Genomic DNA, 22,279 nt, shown 5'->3' with positions numbered 1-22,279 from the left:
GCAGGGTATGTACAACACCCAATTTAACTAGTCAAGGTCTCAAAAGCAGTTGCTTGGCTGAAGCCAATGTTTTTTGACCAGGCTGAAACAAAAGCCTGCACACCGGGTACCTCCCTAGCTCAAGGGTTGGTATTAATTAATTTAAGTATAGATTGAGGATGTGTTTTTAGAGGTACAGATGCCGTATCTTAATTTGCCCCTGCTTCTTACAGCAGGAAAAGAATCCTGCAGCAACAGGAAATTTGAATGGAAAAATGTTGTAGGGGTTGATACATTTTTCATTAGGGCAAATCAAATCTGACATTTTAATGTTCAGATTACAAACTTTAGAAGCCTTTTTAAACCTTGAATACAAGTTCTCATTTCATGCTTTGCAGGAAAATTCCTGTAACAACAGGAAGATCAAGTTAAGATACAGCATCTGTAGTCCAAAGCAATGTATTGTGTGATTACCTCTTTATATACAGTGTCTATATGCATCTCTATGTAATTGTATCTCTATGTTGTGGTAACACTGACTGGTTTTCTGCTCTTCACCGTGCAGTGGAGGCCCACTTCAAACACAAGCCCTGAGACTGGAGCTAGAGCTGTCGGTCTACTGGACTAAGACCAGAACAGACAGGATTTCTTCGACAGAGACCCCAGAATAAGTCTATGGGGCTCTAGTGTACCTTTACAGAGGGAGCAAGATGGTAGACATGGAGGAAATGCATCCGAGAGGAGAGAGGTATCAATAGAAAACACTTTCTTCTCCACCTCTCCTGACCTGATGCCCAAACCTGGGGTTAGAGGTCAGGGGGTTTGAGAGGAGAGAAAAGGACATAGAAACATCAACACCCCTGCTGCTACTCTCCACACAGACTCTCCAAACTGCACCCCCCGCTCTAAGTGTCGTGATCAGCATCCCTTGTTGTATACTAAGGAGTCATGTCCGCCGTGTTTGTTGAGAGCAGTACTGTCATTTTAATTATTGATTGAACACTTTTGATGCCAATTTATGCAATTTCTCAGATTGTTCTGCATAATCTGCATACATTTAACTTTCAAGGTGCTGACAAAACCTATGCTTCTGGACAGGGTTAGGGATTTACGCATCTCGTGGCAGTTATTTATTTTTGAAATGCAAATGTAAATATTTTGAATCTCAGTGAATGCGGCTTCATGCAACAGGATTGTAATGTATTTAATATCATACTGTATACAGTACCATTGAAAAGTTTGGACCCACCTACTCATTCCAGTGTTTTTCTTTATTTTTGCTATTTTCTACATTGTAGAATAATAGTGAAGACATCAAAACTATGAAATAACACATATGGAATTGTGTAGTAACCAAAAAAGTGTTAAACAAATCAAAATAGATTTTAGATTATTCAAAGTAGCCACCCTTTGCCTTGATTACAGCTTTGCACACTCTTGGCTTTCTCTCAACCAGCTTCATGAGGTAGTCACCTGGTATTCATTTCAATTAACAGGTGTGACTTGTTAATTTGTGGAATTTCTTTCCTTATTAATGCGTTTGACAAGGTAGGTATGGTATACAGAAGATAGCCCTATTTGGTAAAAGACCAAGTCCATATTATGGAAAGAACAGCTCAAATAAGCAAAGAGAAACGACATTCCATCATTACTTTAAGACATGAAGGTCAGTCAATCCGGAAAATGTCAAGAACTTTGAAAGTTTCTTCAAGTGTAGTTGCAAAAACCATCAAGCGCTATGATGAAACTGTCTCTCATGAGGACCACCATAGGAAAGGAAGACCCAGAGTTACCTCTGCTGCAGAGGATAAGTTCATTAGAGACATCTTAACATCAACTGTTCAGAGGAGACTGAGTGAATCAGGCCTTCATGGTCGAAGTTGCTTCAAAGAAATCACTACTAAAGGACACCAAGAAGAAAAATAGACTTGCTTGGGCCAAGAAACACGAGCAATGAACATTAGACCGGTGGAAATCTGTCCTTTGGTCTGATGAGTACAAATTTGAGATTTTTGGTTCCAACCACCGTGTATTTGTGAGACGCAGAGTAGGTGAACGGATGATCTCCATGTGTGGTTCCCACCGTGAAGCATGGAGGAGGAGGTGTGATGGTGTGGGGGTGCTTTGCTGTTGACACTGTCAGTGATTTATTTAGAATTCAAGGCACACTTAACCAGCATGGCTACCACAGCATTCTGCAGCGATACGCCATCCCATCTGGTTTGCGCTTAGTGGGACTATCATTTGTTTTTCAACAGGACAATGACCCAAAACACACCTCTAGGCTGTGTAAGGGCTATTTGACCAATAAGGAGAGTGATGATGGAGTGCTGCATCAGATGACCTGGCCTCCACAATCCCCCGACCTCAACCCAATTGAGATTATTTGTGATGAGTTGGACCACAGAGTGAAGGAAAAGCAGCCAACAAGTGCTCAGTATATGTGGGAACTCCTTCAAGACTGTTGGAAAAGCATTCCAGGTGAAGCTGGTTGAGAGAATGCCAAGAGTGTGCAAAGCTGTCATCAAGGCAATGGGTGGCTACTTTGAAGAATATAAAATATAAAATCTATTTTGATTTGTTTAACACTTTTTTGATTACTACATGATTCCATATGTGTTATTTCTTAGTTCTGCACTGTAGAAAATAGTTTTTTTTAAATGTAATTAAACTTGAATGAGAAGGTGTGTTCAAACGTTTGACTGGTACTGTGTTTCATCTCCCCGAACTGATTAAATCAATGAGTGTTTACCATTGCAAAACACTAGAGGGCACTATGGGTCATGTAATACATCACCACAACGTGCATCATCATTTTGCAGGTCTGCCGGTGTAATAAACGTGACAATCCTATTGACCTTGTCTTGTTTACTTTGGGTTAATATTATCAAACGAATAAGGACATAATGTGGAAGGAACAGTGTAATGATGAAATGCATGATGTTGGTTTTCATCATAATGATCCCTCTCTCTGAAGGTCATCTTTTTCTGTCACCTCTCTCTCTCTAGCACATGGGTTTCCAAACTCTTTTTCTGTCACCTCTCTCTCTCTAGCACATGGGTTTCCAAACTCTTTTTCTGCACAAATTTACACTAAAAAATGCAAGGAACCCCACAAGATGCACTCTCAAATTGTTTTATAATTTCAGCCAAAACGGGTCCCTGTTATTTGTGTACTACGTCATCAAATTGAGTACTAAGTAATCCATTTTGTGTGATATGTTACAAATTTGTTGTGCTTAAGATCCTGGAGTGCATCTTTAACGCTGTTTGTTGGTATTCACTCAAGTTTAGGTCCCGCAGGCTGACCCATCACATAATAATGTCATGAAAAGTGTAAAAAGTTCTTAGTTCACACGAAAAGATTGTATTCTGTACCCATTTGAAGAGAAGGGGGAAAAATCTTAAATTGTTTGATAAAAAGGTTTAAAGAATTCTATGGGGACCCCATTTTCAATTTCAGGGTTTGGGAACCACCGCTCTAGTAGTTCAAAACCTCTTCTCTCACAAAATGTGTGGATGCGTGCCTGTGTTTGTTTGTGTATGTGTGTGTGTGTGTGTGTGTGTGTGTTCTCACAGTATGCATGTGTGCAGAATGGATATGTAGCGAGCACCCTCCAAAGCTGTGTGATTCTCTGTGCTGACTGATGAGTGGACATGGACAGACACAGCTGTTCCTAGAGGCGGCAGTTGGAGAGCTCCGACAGCTGTTCCATCCAGGGAGAGTTCCAACCAGGGAGAATTCTAGTGTTAAGCTGATTGCTGGATGGACACTCAGAGGGAAGTGGGAAGTGCGGCTGAGCAGTTGTGAAGTGTGGAGAACCAATATTATTGTAGATATAGACTGGCGTGTGCTGATTGCATGCACAAACTCCCGCAAAAGGAGCATGATAGCTGCTGTGCAGCTTACACATATGCAAACAGACCTTGTACTCAAAGGGTTGGTTGTTACAAAAAAAAATGTATTCATAGGTTATAACAGTGAGATCGTAATACATAGTTATAGTAACATAGTTATGGTTAGATGTCCGGTGTGGCTCAGTTGGGAGAGCATGGCGCTTCAAACGCCAGGGTTGTGGGTTTGAGTCCCACAGGGGACCAGTATGAAAATGTATGCACTGAATACTGTAAGATGCTCTGGATAAGATTGTCTACAAAATGAAAAGTGTGGTAGAGTGTTGAATCCTGCCAGTCTGTGTGGCCAGGAAATGCATCCATTAGCGCATGTCTCCATACAGTGCCTTCAGAAAGTATTCAGACCCCTTGACTTTTCCACATTTTGTTACATTACAGCCTTATTCTAAAATATATTCAATCATTTTTCTTTAACAAAGAAAAAACAGGTTCCTGGAATTTTTTGCAAATGTATTAAAAATTTAAAATTAAAATATCACTCTTACCTAAGTATTCAAACCCTTTGTTGAAGCACCTTTGGCAGCGCTTACAGCATTGAGTCTTCTTGGGTATGACGCTACAAGCTTTACACACCTGTATTTGGGGAGTTTCTCCCATTCTTCTCTACAGATCCTCTCAAGCGCTGTCAGGTTAGATGGGGACCGTCGCTGCACAGCTATTTTCAGGTCTCTCCAGAGATGTTAGATCGGGTTCAAGTCCGGGCTCTGGTTGGGCCACTCAAGGACATTTAGAGACTTGTCCCAAAGCCGCTCCAGCGTTGTCTTGGCTGTGTGCTTAGGGTCATTGTCCTGTTGGAAGGTGAACCTTCGCCCCAGTCTGAGGTCCTGAAAGCTCTGGAGCAGGTTTTCATCAAGGATCACTCTGTACTTTGCTCCATTCATCTTTGCCTCGATCCTGACTAGTCTCCCAGTCCCTGCCTCTGAAAAAGATCCCCACAGCATGATACTGCCACCACCATGCTCCAACGTAGGAATAATGCCAGGTTTCCTCCAGACGTGACGCTTGGCATTCAGGCCAATCTTGGTTTCTTCAGACCAGAGAATCATGTTTCTCATTGTCTGAGAGTCTTTAGGTGCCTTTTGGCAAACTCCAAGCAGGCTGTCATGTGCCTTTTACTGAGGAGTGGCTTCCGTCTGGTCACTCTACCATGAAGGCCTGATTGGTGGAGTGCTGCAGAGATGGTTGTCCTTCTGGAAGGTTCTCCCATCTCCACAGAGGAACTCTAGAGCACTGTCAGAGTGACCATCAGGTTCTTGGTCACCTCCCTGACCAAGGCTCTTTTCCCCCAATTGCTCAGTTTGGCTGAGCGGCCAGCTCGAAAAAGAGTCTTGGTGGTTCCAAACATCTTCCATATAAGAATGATAGAGGCCACTGTGTTCTTGGGGACCTTCAGTGGTGCAGAAATGTTTTTGTACCCTTCCCCAGATCTGTGCCTCCACACATACCTGTCTCGGTGCTCTACAGACGATTCCTTCAACCTCATGGCTAGTTTTTTGCTCTGACATGCACTGTCAACTGTGGGACCTTATACAGACAGGTGTGTGCCTTTCCAGATCATGTCCAATTGATTGAATTTACCACAGGTGGACTCCAATAAAGTTGTAGAAACATATTAAGGATGATCAATTGATCAATGGAAATAGGATGCACCTGAGCTCAATTTTGAGTATCATAGCAAAGGGGCTGAATACTTATGTAAATAAGGTGTTTCTGTTTTTTATTTGTAATAAATGTGCAAAAATGTATCAACCTATTTTCACTTTCTCATTATGGGGCATTGTGTGTAGATTGCTGGTGGAAAAAATAATGTAATAGATTTCAGAATAAGACTGTACAGTAACGAAATGTGGAAAAAGTCAAGGTGTCTGAATACTTTCCGAAGGCACTGTACGTACAGTATGTGCCTGTTCTGTGAACTATGTGCCTTTCCCGTGAACTTCCAGTACATCGTAACACATTGACATGTAGGATCCACATGGTGGGAAATCCTCAAGGGATACCCCTCAGAATGGGGAGAGTGTGTGTGTGTGTGTTGGGGGGTCAGGATTAAGAGCCTCAGGGGGTCAGGCTCATGGAGCTGCAGCCCAATCGTCATAGTAACAGCTGGGACACGCTCCCACATGCTGCCTTCACTCTCTCTTTCCCTCTCTATTTTTTACTTTTTTCTCCCTCCCTCGCTCAATTTTCAAGAGTAAATTAACATTGTCTTTTTCAATTGGTGATACAGCAAACAATGGCATTTATATTTTATTAACATGAAATAGTATGCTGTAAAGGTACATGTACTGAACATATAAAGGGGATATATGGTATGAGTGAGTTGGCAGATTTTTGGTCAGGCATAGAGACGGGCTATCCCTCTGTCTGCAAGACAGGGACTAGATGCTTTTTCAAGGACTGGCGCCAAGGCAACGTGCTGTGGTTGACCTCAGTCACCACAGTGAGGTTTCACGGTCTCTCTGTTTCTGGCATTGTGAACCGTCACAGACCACTCCAGACCACTCAAAGGCAAAGGGTCAGAGGGCACTATTGTTCGTTGAAATGAGAGATGTACAGTATCTTTGGGAACGTCAATGTCTTGGATCCTCCTTAGACTTTCTACAGTATTCATGTATTTGTAGAAAATAGAAGCTATTACTTAGATTGAACAATATAAATGGGCCTGCCGTTTGAACAACTGTTATTCATCCTTTTGTCATTGTTGCACTGCACAGGAACAACTTGCCAGTAGCATCCTGTTATGTTGAGACAGAGATTATCACATAGACCAGACTTGCGTCAGTAGAGCTGTTAGGTCTAATTGACTGTTATAAGTCTATTACACTGCTGCCCCAGTCTATTTCAAGTTAGTTGGATGGCATTTCATGTTGCTAAAGTCTAAAGGAGGGCTATGGCGAAGCTGTAGCACTAATCTAATAACAGTCCCTGGATAGACACACGCACACAAGGGATCCCTTTCACTGCTTCTAATGGGATGAAACACTTCTATCTGCTTTAACTTCTAACAGCTGTAATGGAAAATGAGAAAGATGTGAGAAACCTTATAAACGTTTCAAAAGAATTAAGAAGACCAATTAAACAGAACTTAACTTGAGAGACTTGGAAGGAAATGACGCTGCTGTCTGACAAGTCTATACTGTAAGTGTGGATGGGTGTGCATTGACGAAATTACGATTTTGTAGGTGATGGAACTGTACCCAAAATGTGTTGATTCTTCCATACCAAGTCTTAGCAGAATTTGAACTACCTCTGTGTGTTTTTACACATCCAAATTAGTTGGAACTGCTTTCCCACCTATACAGTAGTAGTGTGTGGCTAACCACAGTGTCAGTAAGGTCTCCTGATGTATTCCTCCACCCTGGCTCCAGAACCGTGTTGCATCATGGGTAAGTCAATGTTGGTTCTGTCTGGCAGCTTGTTGTCTTTGGCAACCCAGTGAGACTCACCAGGTCTTTCACCATTCAGGAAGTAATTAAAAGTGGGTGGAACCCCAAATCACTAACCATCATATTTGTAGTGAAACTCAAGGAAAGAAACGTAGGGCATTTAGAATAGCCTGAGAGTAGATATAGCAACCCATGAGCAAGGTACAGTATATCTGTCTAAATATCCTGGCTTTGGTTTGTGTAATAGTTATGTTGGTCTGTGTACAGTGTCCATATTCATGGGATGATCTCTCCATTCCAGTGAGGAAATTGATGGCGGTAATTCATGCGTCATTTGTATAATCAAACACCTGTTATTATGCAATGACACCTGATTATTTCTGTCAATAACTCTTAACAATCTGTCTCCATTCTCTATCCTCGTCTAGTTGAGTTTCTACGGAAACGTCTTGGCAAACAATAGGCAGAACAGTCTGAGATACAGAAATAGGCAGCTATAAATGAAAATGAGTTCTAACTAAAGAGTATTCTGCTCACAAGCCACCCACATCCCATCTGTTCGGATCATCTTCCCTGTGGTTAAGTCTTCCCTGTGGTTAAGTCTTCCCTGTGGTTAAATCTTCCCTGTGGTTCAGTCTTCCCTGTGGTTAAGTCTTCCCTGTGGTTCAGTCTTCCCTGTGGTTAAATCTTCCCTGTGGTTCAGTCTTCCCTGTGGTTAAATCTTCCCTGTGGTTAAGTCTTCCCTGTGGTTAAATCTTCCCTGTGGTTAAATCTTCCCTGTGGTTAAGTCTTCCCTGTGGTTAAATCTTCCCTGTGGTTCAGTCTTCCCTGTGGTTCAGTCTTCCCTGTGGTTCAGTCTTCCCTGTGGTTAAATCTTCCCTGTGGTTAAATCTCCCCTGTGGTTAAGTCTTCCCTGTGGTTCAGTCTTCCCTGTGGTTCAGTCTGCCCTGTGGTTAAGTCTTCCCTGTGGTTCAGTCTTCCCTGTGGTTCAGTCTTCCCAGTGGTCAAATCTTCCCTGTGGTTCAGTCTTCCCTGTGGTTAAGTCTTCCCTGTGGTTAAATCTGCCCTGTGGTTCAGTCTTCCCTGTGGTTCAGTCTTCCCTGTGGTTCAGTCTTCCCTGTGGTTCAGTCTTCCCTGTGGTTCAGTCTTCCCTGTGGTTAAATCTTCCCTGTGGTTAAGGCTTCCCTGTGGTTAAATCTTCCCTGTGGTTAAATCTTCCCTGTGGTTAAGTCTTCCCTGTGGTTAAGTCTTCCCTGTGGTTAAGTCTTCCCTGTGGTTAAATCTTCCCTGTGGTTAAATTTTCCCTATGGTTAAGTCTTCCCTGTGGTTAAGTCTTCCCTGTGGTTAAATCTTCCCTGTGGTTAAATCTTCCCTGTGGTTAAATCTTCCCTGTGGTTAAGTCTTCCCTGTGGTTAGATCTTCCCTGTGGTTAAGTCTTCCCTGTGGTTAAGTCTCCCTTGTGGTTAAGTCTCCCCTGTGGTTAAGTCTTCCCTGTGGTTAAGTCTTCCCTGTGGTTAAGTCTTCCCTGTGGTTAAGTCTCCCCTGTGGTTAAGTCTTCACTGTGGTTAAGTCTCCCATGTGGTTAAGTCCCCCCTGTGGTTAAGGCACCCCTGTGGTTAAGTCTTCCCTGTGGTTAAGTCTCCCATGTGGTTAAGTCTCCCCTGTGGTTAAGTCTTCCCTGTGTTTAAGTCTCCCATGTGGTTAAGTCCCCCCTGTGGTTAAGGCACCCCATACTCTGTTGCTTGTTGGTACCTTTGGTAATGATGCAGTTGTTGTTTATTGGTCCAATTAATGTCCTTTTCTTTCCCCAGATAAAGGGAGAAATAGAAACCTTTAACAAAGTAATGGCTCATTTAAAATGCATTGCTTTCTATCTGTGTCACACACACACGCATGCGCACACACACACACTCACACTACCCACTCTCTAACTGCATGGCAAGCATCCAGCCTGTCTTCAAGAAATGTTGCCCAACTACTCAGCAATGTTATGTTTATTTATCTGTCATTTGCAAAAATATTCAGAATTGTCAGAAAGAAGTGTGTGGGCAAACGTATTTAATGGCTCGGCATGAGTTCTTACTCTGCAATTCAGTTATTTCATCATAAAGGTAAACATAAAACAGCATCCCACACTAAGCTTATCAAGCGTTTACAAGAGCCAGTTACAAGTCGCTGGTTATCATAGGGCCAGCATACAAATACTCCAGTCGACATATCAAGTATAAATGTCAAATAATCAAAACCTGGAATGTCCATTAGGCAGTCTCTCCATGTTTTTGGAGTTTCGGAAATACAAGCATTCATCCATACAGAACTGCTGGGCTGGAATGGACATGTCTTCTTCAAATGTTGACAAGTGCAGCAGATGCACAGGGCTTAGCGGTCCATGCTACATGGTGAGTATGGCCGTTTCTGTCCTTAGTCCAGCTGTCCAGTCAATCACAACGTATGGTAGATCGTTTAACTTATTTCCTTCAACCCTGAAATCTAGTAAACTCCATTCGTAGGAAAAAATAATTGAACACCTGTTGCCTTGAGTGAAATCCACGGCTTCTTTTCAGACAAGGAATGGAACTGCACTGAAGTGATGTGAATAGGAAATGGAATTACTGTTAGTTTGATAAATCTGTTAACTGCAATGGTCATTCCAAAATAAAACATTGTATTATAAAACATAAATACAAACATAATATTTTAAAGTTATAATAATTATTCAATCTGAGATGAAGAGTTGAACAAGAAAGGAACTGAAAAAGTAAATATTGAATTGGGTTAATTTGTGATGTGGTCCAAACAGAAGTGCGGTCCACGTTTTCCTCACGGAGGATTCATGCATGCTTGTGTGTAAAGACTCTCTGTCCATCGTGACAAAACCAGCAGGCACTTGGTCTTGAATAATGTCCAATCTTGAGCCTTGTGTCATGTCCTCATTAACACGGCACAGACAGAAGAATCCCACAGACTATGTGAAAGCCAGGTCAGACAGGCACCATAGGCAGTCAATGCTGAGTCTAAGGCCTGGTGAGTGTGGAATAGACAGTCTGCTCCCAGTTTGTGGTGGGGCTGTGGCTGTGGGGTGGAGGGATAACTAGGCTGTTGATGAGCGGGCTGCCGTAGGGGTGGCGAGAGGAGTGGAAGTAGGGGTACTGATAGAGACCTGCGGGGTAGCTGGTGTAGGCACTGTAGTAGCTGGGGCTCTGGAGGTCTGCATAGTCACACTGGGGGCTGGGCAAGGAGGAGGCTGCAGAGGAGGGGCAGCTCCCAGAGTTTAGGGGGGTGTAGTCGGGGTGGGGTGGCGGGGAGCTGTGGGAGTGCTGGCTGCTGTAGTGCCTGGGACTCAGCTGCTCCGTTTTGATCTGCGTTCTGTGGTGAAGGCCATCGCTGTTACTTGAGGACGAGGAGGAAGAAGGGGGTGCCGCCCCCGCTCCCGGCCCTTTGGGACCCCAAGGCGAGGCATTGCTGTGGGTGTGGCCGTAGGAGGAGCTTAGGGACCCAGAGAGGGGGTTGGGTCCTTGCCCCCCCTGCCCGTGGTTGGGAGGTGCATCGGCAGAGCCATGCCCGTTGAGTGGCAGGTACTGGTCAAACTCGTGGACGTCGAAGGCCTCCATGTTGCTGATGACGTCAGTGCTCAGCTCTGAGATATCCACGTTGCTGAAGTCGATGTTCTGCCGACCACCATCCAGAGGGTGCCGGCCCTCGTGTTTCACCCCCAGGTGCAGCTCTGTCTTGGGGGTGGTGGGGGGTGTGGGGGGTCCATGTGGTTGGCCTTTAGAAAAGACACAACAGATGCCTGAACATTAGTTACCATATGCAAACAAAAAGGGGAAACCTGCATACCGCACAACTAAAAGAGATCCTCTAGTGAGAACCAGATAAATACCATGCCCAGGTCACTTCCAAACTTTGGACTAACTGTTATTATTGAACATCGATTGATCGCGAATGCAAAAATGAATCGAATGGGGAAAGCCACTCACTTGTTCGCTCTAGATGATGTTGTCCATCCCCCATGGAGGTCGGTCTGGCCAGACCAGGTTCAGCCTTGTACATCTGGCCCGGGTGGAGGTGGGCCAGCTCAGCCCCGGAGTCCGAGTCACTCTGACCTGGCTTGGTGCTCTTCCTTCTCCGTGGTTGGTACTTGTAGTCAGGGTAGTCTTTCTTGTGTTGGACCCTCAGTCTCTCTGCCTCCTCCACAAATGGCCTCTTCTCACTTTCAGAGAGCAGGCTGGAAATTGATGACAGGTTGGGTTGAGTTGTGGACTACTATAAGATGCACAATGTTGGATGTCATAATGAATATCATGTAAATGGCATGTAGAATTAGGGTAATCATTATGAAAAGGCAATGTTGTGCAGTACGTTTTAGGAAACAAGACTAATAAAGTAATAATAACTATTTTGTAACTTGTCAGCAATGAACATTGTGTACATCAATTTTAATTAACTGCAGATTTTTGTGCTCCGTTTTATGCAGGCACATTATGCACGCATATGTGTATTATATCCCCCATTACATATATACATCTCTACTGACCGCCATAGCTTCCCCAATGTCTTGCTGAGTTCGGCGTTGTGGAGATGCGGGTACTGGTCCGCTAGTTTCCTGCGCGCCGCCTGCGCCCACACCATGAACGCGTTCATTGGCCGCTTCACATGGGGTTTGTTTTTCAGAGCTCGGTCTCCTCGTGTTGGCATCGGTACGAGCGACCAGTCGTATCCGTTCAGCACCTGAGTCACCGCGTCTCGGATGCACGCGGGAAACCGGTTATCCTCCTCGCCGGTGTCCAGTTTTGGGGTAATCCCTTCGCCGGGTGAGTGCCTGGGCGCCTGTCCATCGGAGCCGGTTGGAGAGGACGGGACGTCCGAATCCGAGTCGTCCTGCGACATCGAGCTGGCAGTTCCCGTTGGACTGCATGGATGGTTGTTGAACGACTTACTATTTTCCTCGGTCATGTTCAGCGCAAAATTGATGTGGCGTATCTAGTTACCTGTAGGTTGCACCAAATGTGCATTTTACGCAAGGAGCCTTAAGTGACCAAAAATAAAAATGTAAAATCCCAAACACTCTTTGTGATGTTCGTTTTTATTTATTTACCTCTCACACTGTTGTACGTTTTTTGTTGTTGGATATGATGTCTACAGTGTAGTCTCAGTTTTACACTGACACTTTTTGTTCTGCCAAGAGAATGTCGTTGGAATCGGGTTGGGTCCTCTCACGCCACGCCTCATATCTTATTGGTTTGGACATAGCTCCACTGGTTCCTCCCATTTTTAGGAAATATGAGCCAGTGATTTGATCATTTGTGTTACATCATTTCTAATGATTCGTTTAGCTGTATAACCTATGTTAAATGTATTATATCAGCCAGACATTAAATATGATACTCTTAGCCAGAATTATCCATGGTCAGAATTTCTGGTTTATATTCAGATACATTGACTGTGGAACCATATGTGCAAGGCATGGACCTATGAACCTGCAACCGCGTAGCTGTCAAAAAGAAATACAGAGATTTGTTCACTCTTTTCAGAGCTTAATGTTTTCCTCCTCTTCAGTACACATAGCCGTATACTGGGGGTAGCTCATCCAGGTGTTGTAGTAGTACACGGGCTGAGCAGCATAGCAAGGACCCTGGGGCAGCCACAACAATAGGTGGGCTGGACAACAGTCTCCCAGGTGTATGTCATCTGTTCATAGATCTTTAACCGGCAGGCCGTTTGCCCGTGCGCCAGGGGTCTCAATCTTCAGGAGGTTTTCTGGAGTGAGCTTCTTCCTGTTGACCTTGGAGGCTGCGCTGGTGTCCTGGTTGCTAGAGGAGGCAGTGGCTGCGCGGGAGTCCAGGCAGCAGGTCCTTAATCATCTGCCTGATCTCTGGAGTTTGACCATGTTTGAACTTTTAGGAAACGTTCTGTTAAAGTAATTCAAATAACAAGAAAATAACGTTATTTTGAGAAGTTCCTTAAATATGCTAAGAATGTTCCAAAGCCAAGCAACCAACCTGCACCATTCTCAGAACATTTTGGTAGGGTTGTTTGCAAAAGTACCATAGGACAACAACGCTCTCACCAATCTCTAAGAAACATGGTTCTCAGAACGCTATGAACTAGCTGGGTATCTTTTGTTGGTGTCTTACATTTTCTTTCATTTTCTTTTTACAGTCTGTTGTGTGGGATGTTTAAATCTAACAACTAGTCTATAGACCTATTTGGAGGGCTGAAAGAAACAAACGGATAATTAGACTACATGTTGAAAATAAATGTTTCTCTGACTGTAGGCTAGGAATTGGACTGCATTCATCATATAACGTTTAGCTCCCACACATTTCTATAACCATCACAACACAAGTCCTAGGGCGCAATCCTCTGCCCAGGCTTTGCCGACACATACAGATCTTACAATGCCTTGATAGGTATTTTATGTAGGCCTATCAGCTAATCACATCATATGTTATAGCAATCTGGTGCCCGACTGCGCAGTTTATGACATCGCACGCAACATTGGTTGATTCATGCAACATCTGAGCAGGGTAACACAACCAATGGTTGATGCATGCGACGTCTTAGCAGTGGAACGCGATCATGCACTTGCCAAATTGGCATCGTGTCTATGTCACAGGTGTGACAAGTTGCCTCATTACCCCAAGATGACCTCCTATTGGCTAATTGATGTTCCATATGATTTCAGACGATTCCATAACATAACATCTGATTTGGCGCCAACAATTAGTAAGACATGAGGATTTCAAATAAATGTTCAAAAATCACTTCCTGTGCCTGTTTTGGTTTGTTTGATTTTGTATAAGCAAACTGTGGAATGGAACATGTGAGATGTATCCTACCTGAGCCATATGCCCTATTAAAAAAAATTAAACTGTTGTTAAGTCTCTACTTCACTCTGCCTGCTCAACCCAGATGCAAAAGAACATGTCACTTTTGGAACCATGTGACCACAGTTGAATAGAAGGCCCACCTGATTCCCTTTCCTTTCCAATCGAGGGTATGGGATACGGCTCGGAAAATGTTGGATGGGAAGATGATGGAAGTGGATGCTGAGTTGAAATTAAGCAGCGCGTTGAGCAAACTTGTTGAAAACAAATGTTATGAAGGGACAAGTAGTATCGAAAACTGGAACAAAAAGGAAATTGTCTAAAATTGGAGTGGAAGATACGTGTGTAAATGATAATGAATCGCTTCTTGTTGGGATGTGTTTGAGTAGGGATGCGTATGTGGGGAAACCCGTTTGAGGTGTCAAATGGTGAAGTATGCGTTGGAAAAGTGGAGTCTTGTGTTGGACCCTCAGTCTCTCTGCCTCCTCCACAAATGACCTCTTCTCACTTTCAGAGAGCAGGCTGGTCAGTGACCAGGAGTGGTCTTATTTTGATCAATTGTATTTCTGAAGAGCAGAGGAAGATTGCTGTGAGCCTCAAAAGAATCCGGACAACATACGTTTTGTGTTGTGCACTTCGGAGTAAAGCAACCGTCAAAGGAGTCATATCAGGATGTTCAGGTTGAATACCCAAAGAGAATTCCTGGTGTGGTTGGTGCCCGGCATTTGACCCGCTGGGTGAATGGAGGAAAGGAAGAAAGTCTGTCGGTCCTGCTGTTTTTGATAGAGAAAATACCTAAGAGCTTGGATCCCCAAACCACTGAAGTGTAAGAATTGTAAAGGATTTGGCCATGTTTCAAGTGTGTGCAGACGAACAGAGTATACTGAAGAACGTTGTGTAGAAGGACGACGGCGTAGACTATTTTTGTTGTTGTTGAAAACTAGTGAAGATACGATGGTGAATACACCACAGCCTGTAGTAAATGTTTGCTGCCAGACAAAATATACCCTGTGTTAATGTAACGGATGTGAAATGGCTAGTTAGTTAGCATAACTTTAAACCGTCCCCTCGCCCCGACCCGGGCGCGAACCAGGGACCCTCTGCACACATCGACAACGGTCGCCCACGAAGCAGCGTTACCCATCGCTCCACAAAAGCCACGGCCCTTGCAAAGCAAGGGGCAACACTACTTAAGTCTCAGAGCAAGTGACGTAACTGATTGAAATGCTACTAGCGCGTACCCGCTAACTAGCTAGCCATTTCACATCCGTTACACTCACCCCCCTTTCAACCTCCTCCTTTTCCGCAGCAACCAGTGATCCGGGTCAACAGCATCAATGTAACAGTATAACTTTAAACCGTCCCCTCGCCCCGACACGGGCGCGAACCAGGGACCCTCTGCACACATCGACAACGGTCGCCCACGAAGCATCGTTACCCATCGCTCCACAAAGGCCACGGCCCTTGCAAAGCAAGGGGCAACACTACTTAAGTCTCAGAGCAAGTGACGTAACTGATTGAAATGCTACTAGCGCGTACCCGCTAACTAGCTAGCCATTTCACATCCGTTACACTCACCCCCCTTTCAACCTCCTCCTTTTCCGCAGCAACCAGTGATCCGGGTCAACAGCATCAATGTAACAGTATAACTTTACGGCGTCCCCTCGCCCCGGACACGGGCGCGAACCAGGGACCCTCTGCACACATCAACAACGGTTGCCCACGAAGCACGGTCGTTACCCATCGCTCCACAAAAGCCGCGGCCCTTGCAAAGCAAGGGGCAACACTACTTAAGTCTCAGAGCAAGTGACGTAACTGATTGAAATGCTACTAGCGCGCACCCGCTAACTAGCTAGCCATTTCACATCCGTTACACTAAGTTGGATTTTGTTGTGTTCATTGACACCGTTATAAACTGTACTGCATAAGTCTCAAAGAAGTTGAATAAACTTAACATTATTGTGCCTGCAGCAGAAAAGTTTTTGGGACTTTTTACATCTGAAGACTTGCAAGTGGTACTGGCGCCAGAAGACCTGCCCTCCCAGGTTCCCATTGAGCCTGTGTAGGGATCTGATCATTGCTTTTTTAATTTTATTATTGGTAGTTCAGTTTTTGGGGGGAATCTTGACTCCATTCTGCATCGTAGGTGGCAGGATGCACTTTCAATTGTGTGATCGCCAATATACCATAGAAGAAGAAAGCCCACCAATCATACGATTTTGCAAGACACATCTGCTGTTCAAGGGTAGATGAGCTATAGATGGGCTATCCATTCCACGGTAAGCATATGCAATGCGCAACGCACGGATTTTTCAAAACTCAGACACTACGTTTCTAGACACGCTTGAACGAGCCCTCTGATCACGTGGTTTTTAGAGCGTCAACCAACATGGCGGCTCACGGTGAGAGTTCTGAAAGCACTTTGAGAAAAAGACGCGTCGAAACATGGAAGACAACAACGACACATTCAGATGACAACATCCGAAATAATGAAGAGGACACTTGCAAAGCAAAGAAGAAAGAATTAGTTACATTGCAAACCGGGACTTACTGGCTCACTCGAATTGTGCTTCTACGTTCCATTGCTTTCATCTACTGTAAGTTCGAGTCTGATATTCTGACAATGAAACGAGTTATGATGCACTGGCTCCATTATAACTTAGCTTCCAGACCATTGCGTAGGCTATATTATTCTCGTCAGTTTTCATGTGTGTATTGTATGGTGGTAGTTGGAGTTAAAACCAATTCAATCTTCTAATTAGACATGGACATATCGTTCACATTACCATTTACCAAGAAACATAGCAATTGTTCTCCTGTCACATTCTTAAATGAACCAGCAGTTCGTTCTAGTACTCATAAACCTATCTTTATTCACCTCACTTCCTCCACCTCTCTTCCCTCTATCCCTTCATCCCTCCCCCTCTAGTCATTGCATTCACTGTTGCCTACAACCAGAACAAACAGCTGATAGGAGAGCGAGGCCTCTTGCCCTGTAAGGATTACCTTCTCAGTGTGAAGCGCTATGTGGGGGGGAAGATCGATATGTCTGCCTTCGCCTACACTCCCTCTATCCTGTGGTTCCTGGACTGGACGGACATGGATGCCAACCTGGATGGCATTGCCCTGGTGGGGATGGCGCTGTCAGGCTTTGTGTTGCTGACTGGCACTGCCAACATGATCATCATGGCCATGCTGTGGGTGCTCTACCATTCTCTGGTCAGCGTGGGGCAGATCTGGTGAGTGATGGGTTGGAAAAACACCACAGGAGGTTGGTGGCACCTTAATTGGGGAGGTCGGGCTCGTGGTAGTGGCTGTAGCGGAATCTGTGGAACTGTATAAAATACGTCAAACACATGTGGTTGATTCCATTCCATTTGCTCCGTTCCAGCCATCATTGTGAGCTGTCCTCCCTTCAGCAACATCCACTGGTACACACACACACACACACACACACACACACACACACACACACACACACACACACACACACACACACACACACACACACACACACACTGCTGTCTATGTTCCATGTGTGTGGTAGGGTGCAGTTTACAGGGTTGTGTCTGGGCCAGTATGAGGGGACCCAGTAGTGAGTGAGAGAACATGTTGATTGGGCCTCTGTGTTGTGGCTAGAAGATAGTTCAGTCTCAAGTCTTTGACAGACAGACAAACACGTGACCTTTTCTCCCTCGTTCTCTCAGCTCTGTTGAAGTTCTTTGTGGCTCTGAAGAATAAGATGAAGAGAGGGTAGACAATTCCTGGAGACATTTTCAAAATTGTTCACCATCTGCTTCTTATGTTCTGAATGAAAGATGTGGATTTGGAGACTTCAAGGCCATCATGCCAACAGTGATTCAGTTAGCTGATTAGTCTTAAAGGGTCATTACTGGTATGCCCCGTTTTTTAGTCCAGCGTGTTTAATAGGAATAAGTCAATTTATTTATCAACACTATTCAGTGTTTCATCTTTATAAACTTCTGACACATGTAATTTGATATGTACGATTGTGGGTACAGTATTGCAATATGCGGTAAGTGCTTGGTACAGAATGTAGGTTAGGCCAACTCTCTAATCAGGTCAAATATCTATTTTTATGCTCATCTATTTTATTTTTTCCTCTCCTTACAGGTATTCGTTTGGTAAGTTAACTACTTACATTCAATTACATTTGTAAGACTACAACATCCATCTGGGACCAGTTTCCCGATAGCGATGGAACTTAGGCTTGTGTTAATATTATGTGTTATTTTTTTGTATTTTCTACATTGTAGAATAATAATGAAGACATCAAAACTATAAAATAACACATGGAAACACAGGAATCATGTAAATATTTTATATTGTTCAAAGTAGCCACCCTTTGCCTTTGACAGCGTTGCACACTCTTGGCATTCTCTCAACCAGCATCACTTGGGATACTTTTCCAACAGTCTTGAAGGAGTTCTCACATATGCCAAGCACTTGTTGGCTGCTTTTCCTTTTCCACTCTGTGGTCCAACTCATCACAAATAATCTCAATTGGGTTGAGGTCAGGTGATTGTGGAGGCCAGGTCATCTGATTCAGCACTCCATCATCACTCTCCTTATTGGTCAAATAGCCCTTACACAGCCTGGAGGTGTGTTGGGTCATTGTCCTGTTGAAAACAAATGATAGTCTCACTAAGCGCAAACCAGATGGGATGGTGTTTCACTGCAGAATGCTGTGGTAGCTATGCTGGTTAAGTATGACTTGAATTCTAAATAAATCACAGACAGTGTCACCAGCAAAGCACCATCACACCTCCTCCTCCATGCTTCACGGTGGGAAATACACATGCGGGGATATCTGTTCAGCTACTCTGCGTCTCACAAAAACACAGCGGTTAGAACCAAAAATCTCACATTTGTACTCATCAGACCAAAGGAGATATTTCCACCGGTCTAATAACCATTACTTGTGTTTCTTGGCCCAAGCAAGTCCCTTCTTATTATTGGTGTCCTTTAGTAGTGGTTTCTTTGCAGCAATAGACCATGAAGGCCTGATTCACGCAGTCTCCTCTGAACAGTTGATGTTGAGATGTCTGTTACTTGAACTCCGTGAAGCATTTATTTGGGCTGAAATTACTCAGGCTGGTAACTGTAATGAATTTATCCTGTGCAGCAGGGGTAACTCTGGGTCTTCCTTTCCTGTGGCGGTCCTCATGAGAGCCAGTTTCATCATAGTGCTTGATGGGTTTTGCGACTGCACTTGAAGAAACTTTCAAAGTTCTTGAAATGTTCCGCATTGACTGACCTCATGTCTTAAAGTAATGATGGACTGTCGTTTCTCTTTGTTTATTTGAGCTGTTCTTTCCATAATATGGACTTGGTCTTTTACCAAATAAGGGTATCTTATGTATAACAACCCTATCTTGTCACAACACAACTAATTGGCTCAAACGCATTGAGGAGGACAGAAATTCCACAAATTAACTTTCAACAAGGCACATCTGTTAATTGAAATGCATTCCATGTGACTACTTCATGAAGCTGGTTGAGAGAATGCCAAGAGTGTGCAAAGCTGTCATCAAGGCGAAGGGTGGCTACTTTGAATAATCTAAAATCTATTTTGATTTGTTTAACACTTTTTTGGTTACTATACAATTCCATATGTGTTATTTCATAGTTTTGATGTCTTCACTATTATTCTACAATGTAGAAAATAGTACAAATAAAAACCCTTGAATGAGTAAGTGTGTCCCAACTTTTGACCGTTTTTTAAAATTTTATACCCCTTCTCCCCAATTTTGTGATATGCAATTGTTAGTTAGTCTTGTCCCATCATTGCAACCCCGTACGGACTCGGGAGAGGCAATGGTCGTGAGCCATGCACAAAACACGACCCTGCCAAGCCGCGCTGCTTCTTAACATACTGCTCGCTTAACCCGGAAGCCAGCCGCACCAATGTGTCAGAGGAAACACCGTCCAACTGGCGATCGTGTCAGCGTGCATGCGCCCGGCCTACCACAGAAGTCGCTAGAGCGAGATGGGACATGGACTTCCCGGCCGCACAAACCCTCTCCTTACCCGGACGACGCTGGGCCAGTTGTCAATACTGATAGCATTACAAGAACGTTAGCACTGCTCTCAGATCAGCTTTCTCCATTTGAATCATACCTTTTAATAGGAATTGTTCCACAATACTGACGACAGATCGGCTCCTAGACTTAGAGAGATTATCTCCTATATATTGAGGCAGCATGGCTATTGGTTATCCCATAATAGTGCACAAAATCACAGATTTGACACAGGTAATTTTGCAAGCCATTGCTAACTAAAGTTACCCATAGACTTCCAGTCATTGCGCTATCTGTTAGCATGGAAGGCCATGTGTTTAGCATGCTAGCTGATACCCATAGACTTCCAGTCATTGTACTAATACTAGTTAGCAATTGCACCAGCGCTTGTTAGCAACTTTCTTCAAACTGCATGCAGAGACCCCATCCCTGGGTCGCTCCTCTTTTCAGTTTGCTGCAGCTAGCGACTGGAACGAGCTGCAAAAAACACTCATACTGGATCGTTTCATCTCCATTTCTTCATTCATAGACTCAATCATGGACACTTACTGACAGTTGTGGTTGCTTCGCGTGATGTATTGTTGTCTCTACCTTCTTGCCCTTTGTGCTGTTGTCTGTGCCTAATGTTTGAACCATGTTTTGTGCTGCTGCCATGTTGTACTGCTACCATGTTGTCATGTTGTTGCTACCATGCTGTGTTTTTTTAGGCTCCGTCCCCTCAAAACCCCAAAATATCCCTTTAAAATGAATTGATTTCAAAATGATTGAAATAGCTAGGCCCATGTAGCCTATACTGTATTTATTTTGTTTATGCAGTCATCTCTAGTTTTTATTCTTCACTTATTTGTAACAGTTGCAAAGACACTGGCAACTGTGAATGCCTATTTTTCAGTCAACAATTAATTATATTATCGGCAGTCACAGAGAAACGTATAAACAGCTAGATTCTATGTTTAGCGGAGGTCTTCTGTGTATAAAGTGACGCAGAAAGGGCAAAAAAAGCACCTCTAACGACACATTTAGCTGTCCGACAAGTGGTCCGAGGCAGTCGGAAAATAACAAGTGGGTCTTGCGTAACAACGGTTTTGTGAAACTGCTCACAGATTTAATGATGCTCGACGAAGGTTCTGACGATGAATCAAATCAAATTCTATTGGTCACATGCACATGGTTAGCAGGTGATATTGTGAGTGTAGCGAAATGCTTGTGCCTCTAGTTCTGACAGTGCAGCAATATCTAACATGTAATCTAACAATTCCACAACAACTACCGAATACACACACGTGAAGGGATGGAATAAGAATACGTACATATAAGTATATGGATGAGCGATGGCCGAGTGGCATAGGCAAGATGCAATAGATGGTATAAAATACAGTATATACATATGAGTAATGTAATATGTAAACATAATTAAAGTGGCATTATTTAAAGTGCCTAGTGATCCATTTATTAAAGTGGCCAATGATTGGAGTCTGTATGTAGGCAGCAGCAAAAACTTAGCCTTAACATGCTTTGGAGAAACCTGGACCTGAGATTTGTAACAGCCTGCTCTTTTGTCACTCCACAACCTAGCCCTTATCTAACCTTCCCACAACCACTACTGAGCCCTTGTTATCCCCTTTTGAAGCGGTCACATTCAGCTCAGATGTGTTAATATGATCTGGGTCATAGGCAGAGGTTTGGGATGATTACATTTCAATACATAATCTCATCAACACTCAGCTGACATGGTTTAATGCCCCTCACTAGTCTCTATTATGCCAATAGGCCAATTTGCCAGAGATCAGAGTCGGTGTATCATGCCACCCAAAACCCCATTATCCTCAGACATCAGTAAACATCTGGCCCTGGATGGGTCTGGCTGTATTCAAAATGTGTCTCAGAGTAGGAGCGCTGATATAGGATCAGTTTAGCCTTTTACAGTAGATCATAATGAATATTATTATATGGACAGGGAGGACCTAATCCAAGATCAGCACTGCCCAGGGTTAGCAGATGTGGCTGGTTCAGCTTCAGCTGGTCTTTTGTTGCCTCAGCAGGATTCCTCAGTTGTTCATCCCAATAACTCAATTCAATCAGACTGTTGAGTCCACTCTAATCGCTCCAGGGCTGAGTGTAAATAGTT

The 22,279-nt window shown here is 43.8% G+C and overlaps 3 protein-coding genes across 4 annotated transcripts in view; 2 read left to right on the top strand and 1 right to left on the bottom strand.

Moving 5' to 3' along the window:
- LOC129837900 (arf-GAP with dual PH domain-containing protein 1) overlaps window positions 1-2,836 on the top strand; it is a 34,079-nt gene extending 31,243 nt beyond the window's left edge. For both annotated transcript variants that reach the window (XM_055904446.1, XM_055904539.1), the window contains exon 10: window positions 545-2,836. In XM_055904446.1, the coding sequence (XP_055760421.1) occupies window positions 545-573 (29 nt within the window). In that variant the 3' untranslated portion in view covers window positions 574-2,836. The remainder of the gene's footprint in view (window positions 1-544) is intronic.
- Window positions 2,837-9,266: 6,430 nt separating this feature from the next.
- Window positions 9,267-12,469, bottom strand: sox8a (SRY-box transcription factor 8a). Its single transcript, XM_055904328.1, has 3 exons — window positions 11,818-12,469; window positions 11,261-11,508; window positions 9,267-11,049 (listed from the first exon to the last, which is right to left on the bottom strand). Exons 1-3 carry the CDS (start codon window positions 12,234-12,236, stop codon window positions 10,295-10,297), a joined length of 1,422 nt encoding a protein of 473 aa, XP_055760303.1. The 5' UTR covers window positions 12,237-12,469; the 3' UTR covers window positions 9,267-10,294.
- Window positions 12,470-16,367: 3,898 nt separating this feature from the next.
- lmf1 (lipase maturation factor 1) overlaps window positions 16,368-22,279 on the top strand; it is a 27,875-nt gene continuing 21,963 nt past the window's right edge. The window contains exons 1-3 of the mRNA XM_055904220.1: window positions 16,368-16,707; window positions 17,040-17,349; window positions 18,245-18,255. Coding sequence (XP_055760195.1) covers window positions 16,500-16,707; window positions 17,040-17,349; window positions 18,245-18,255 — 529 coding nt within the window. The 5' untranslated portion in view covers window positions 16,368-16,499. The remainder of the gene's footprint in view (window positions 16,708-17,039; window positions 17,350-18,244; window positions 18,256-22,279) is intronic.

This window comes from Salvelinus fontinalis, chromosome 1, assembly GCF_029448725.1.
Source record: "Salvelinus fontinalis isolate EN_2023a chromosome 1, ASM2944872v1, whole genome shotgun sequence".
In the NCBI taxonomy this organism is placed as follows: Eukaryota; Metazoa; Chordata; class Actinopteri; order Salmoniformes; family Salmonidae; genus Salvelinus; species Salvelinus fontinalis.
The sequence above is the reverse complement of the archived record's forward strand: the minus strand, read 5'-3'. Positions and strand labels throughout refer to the sequence as shown.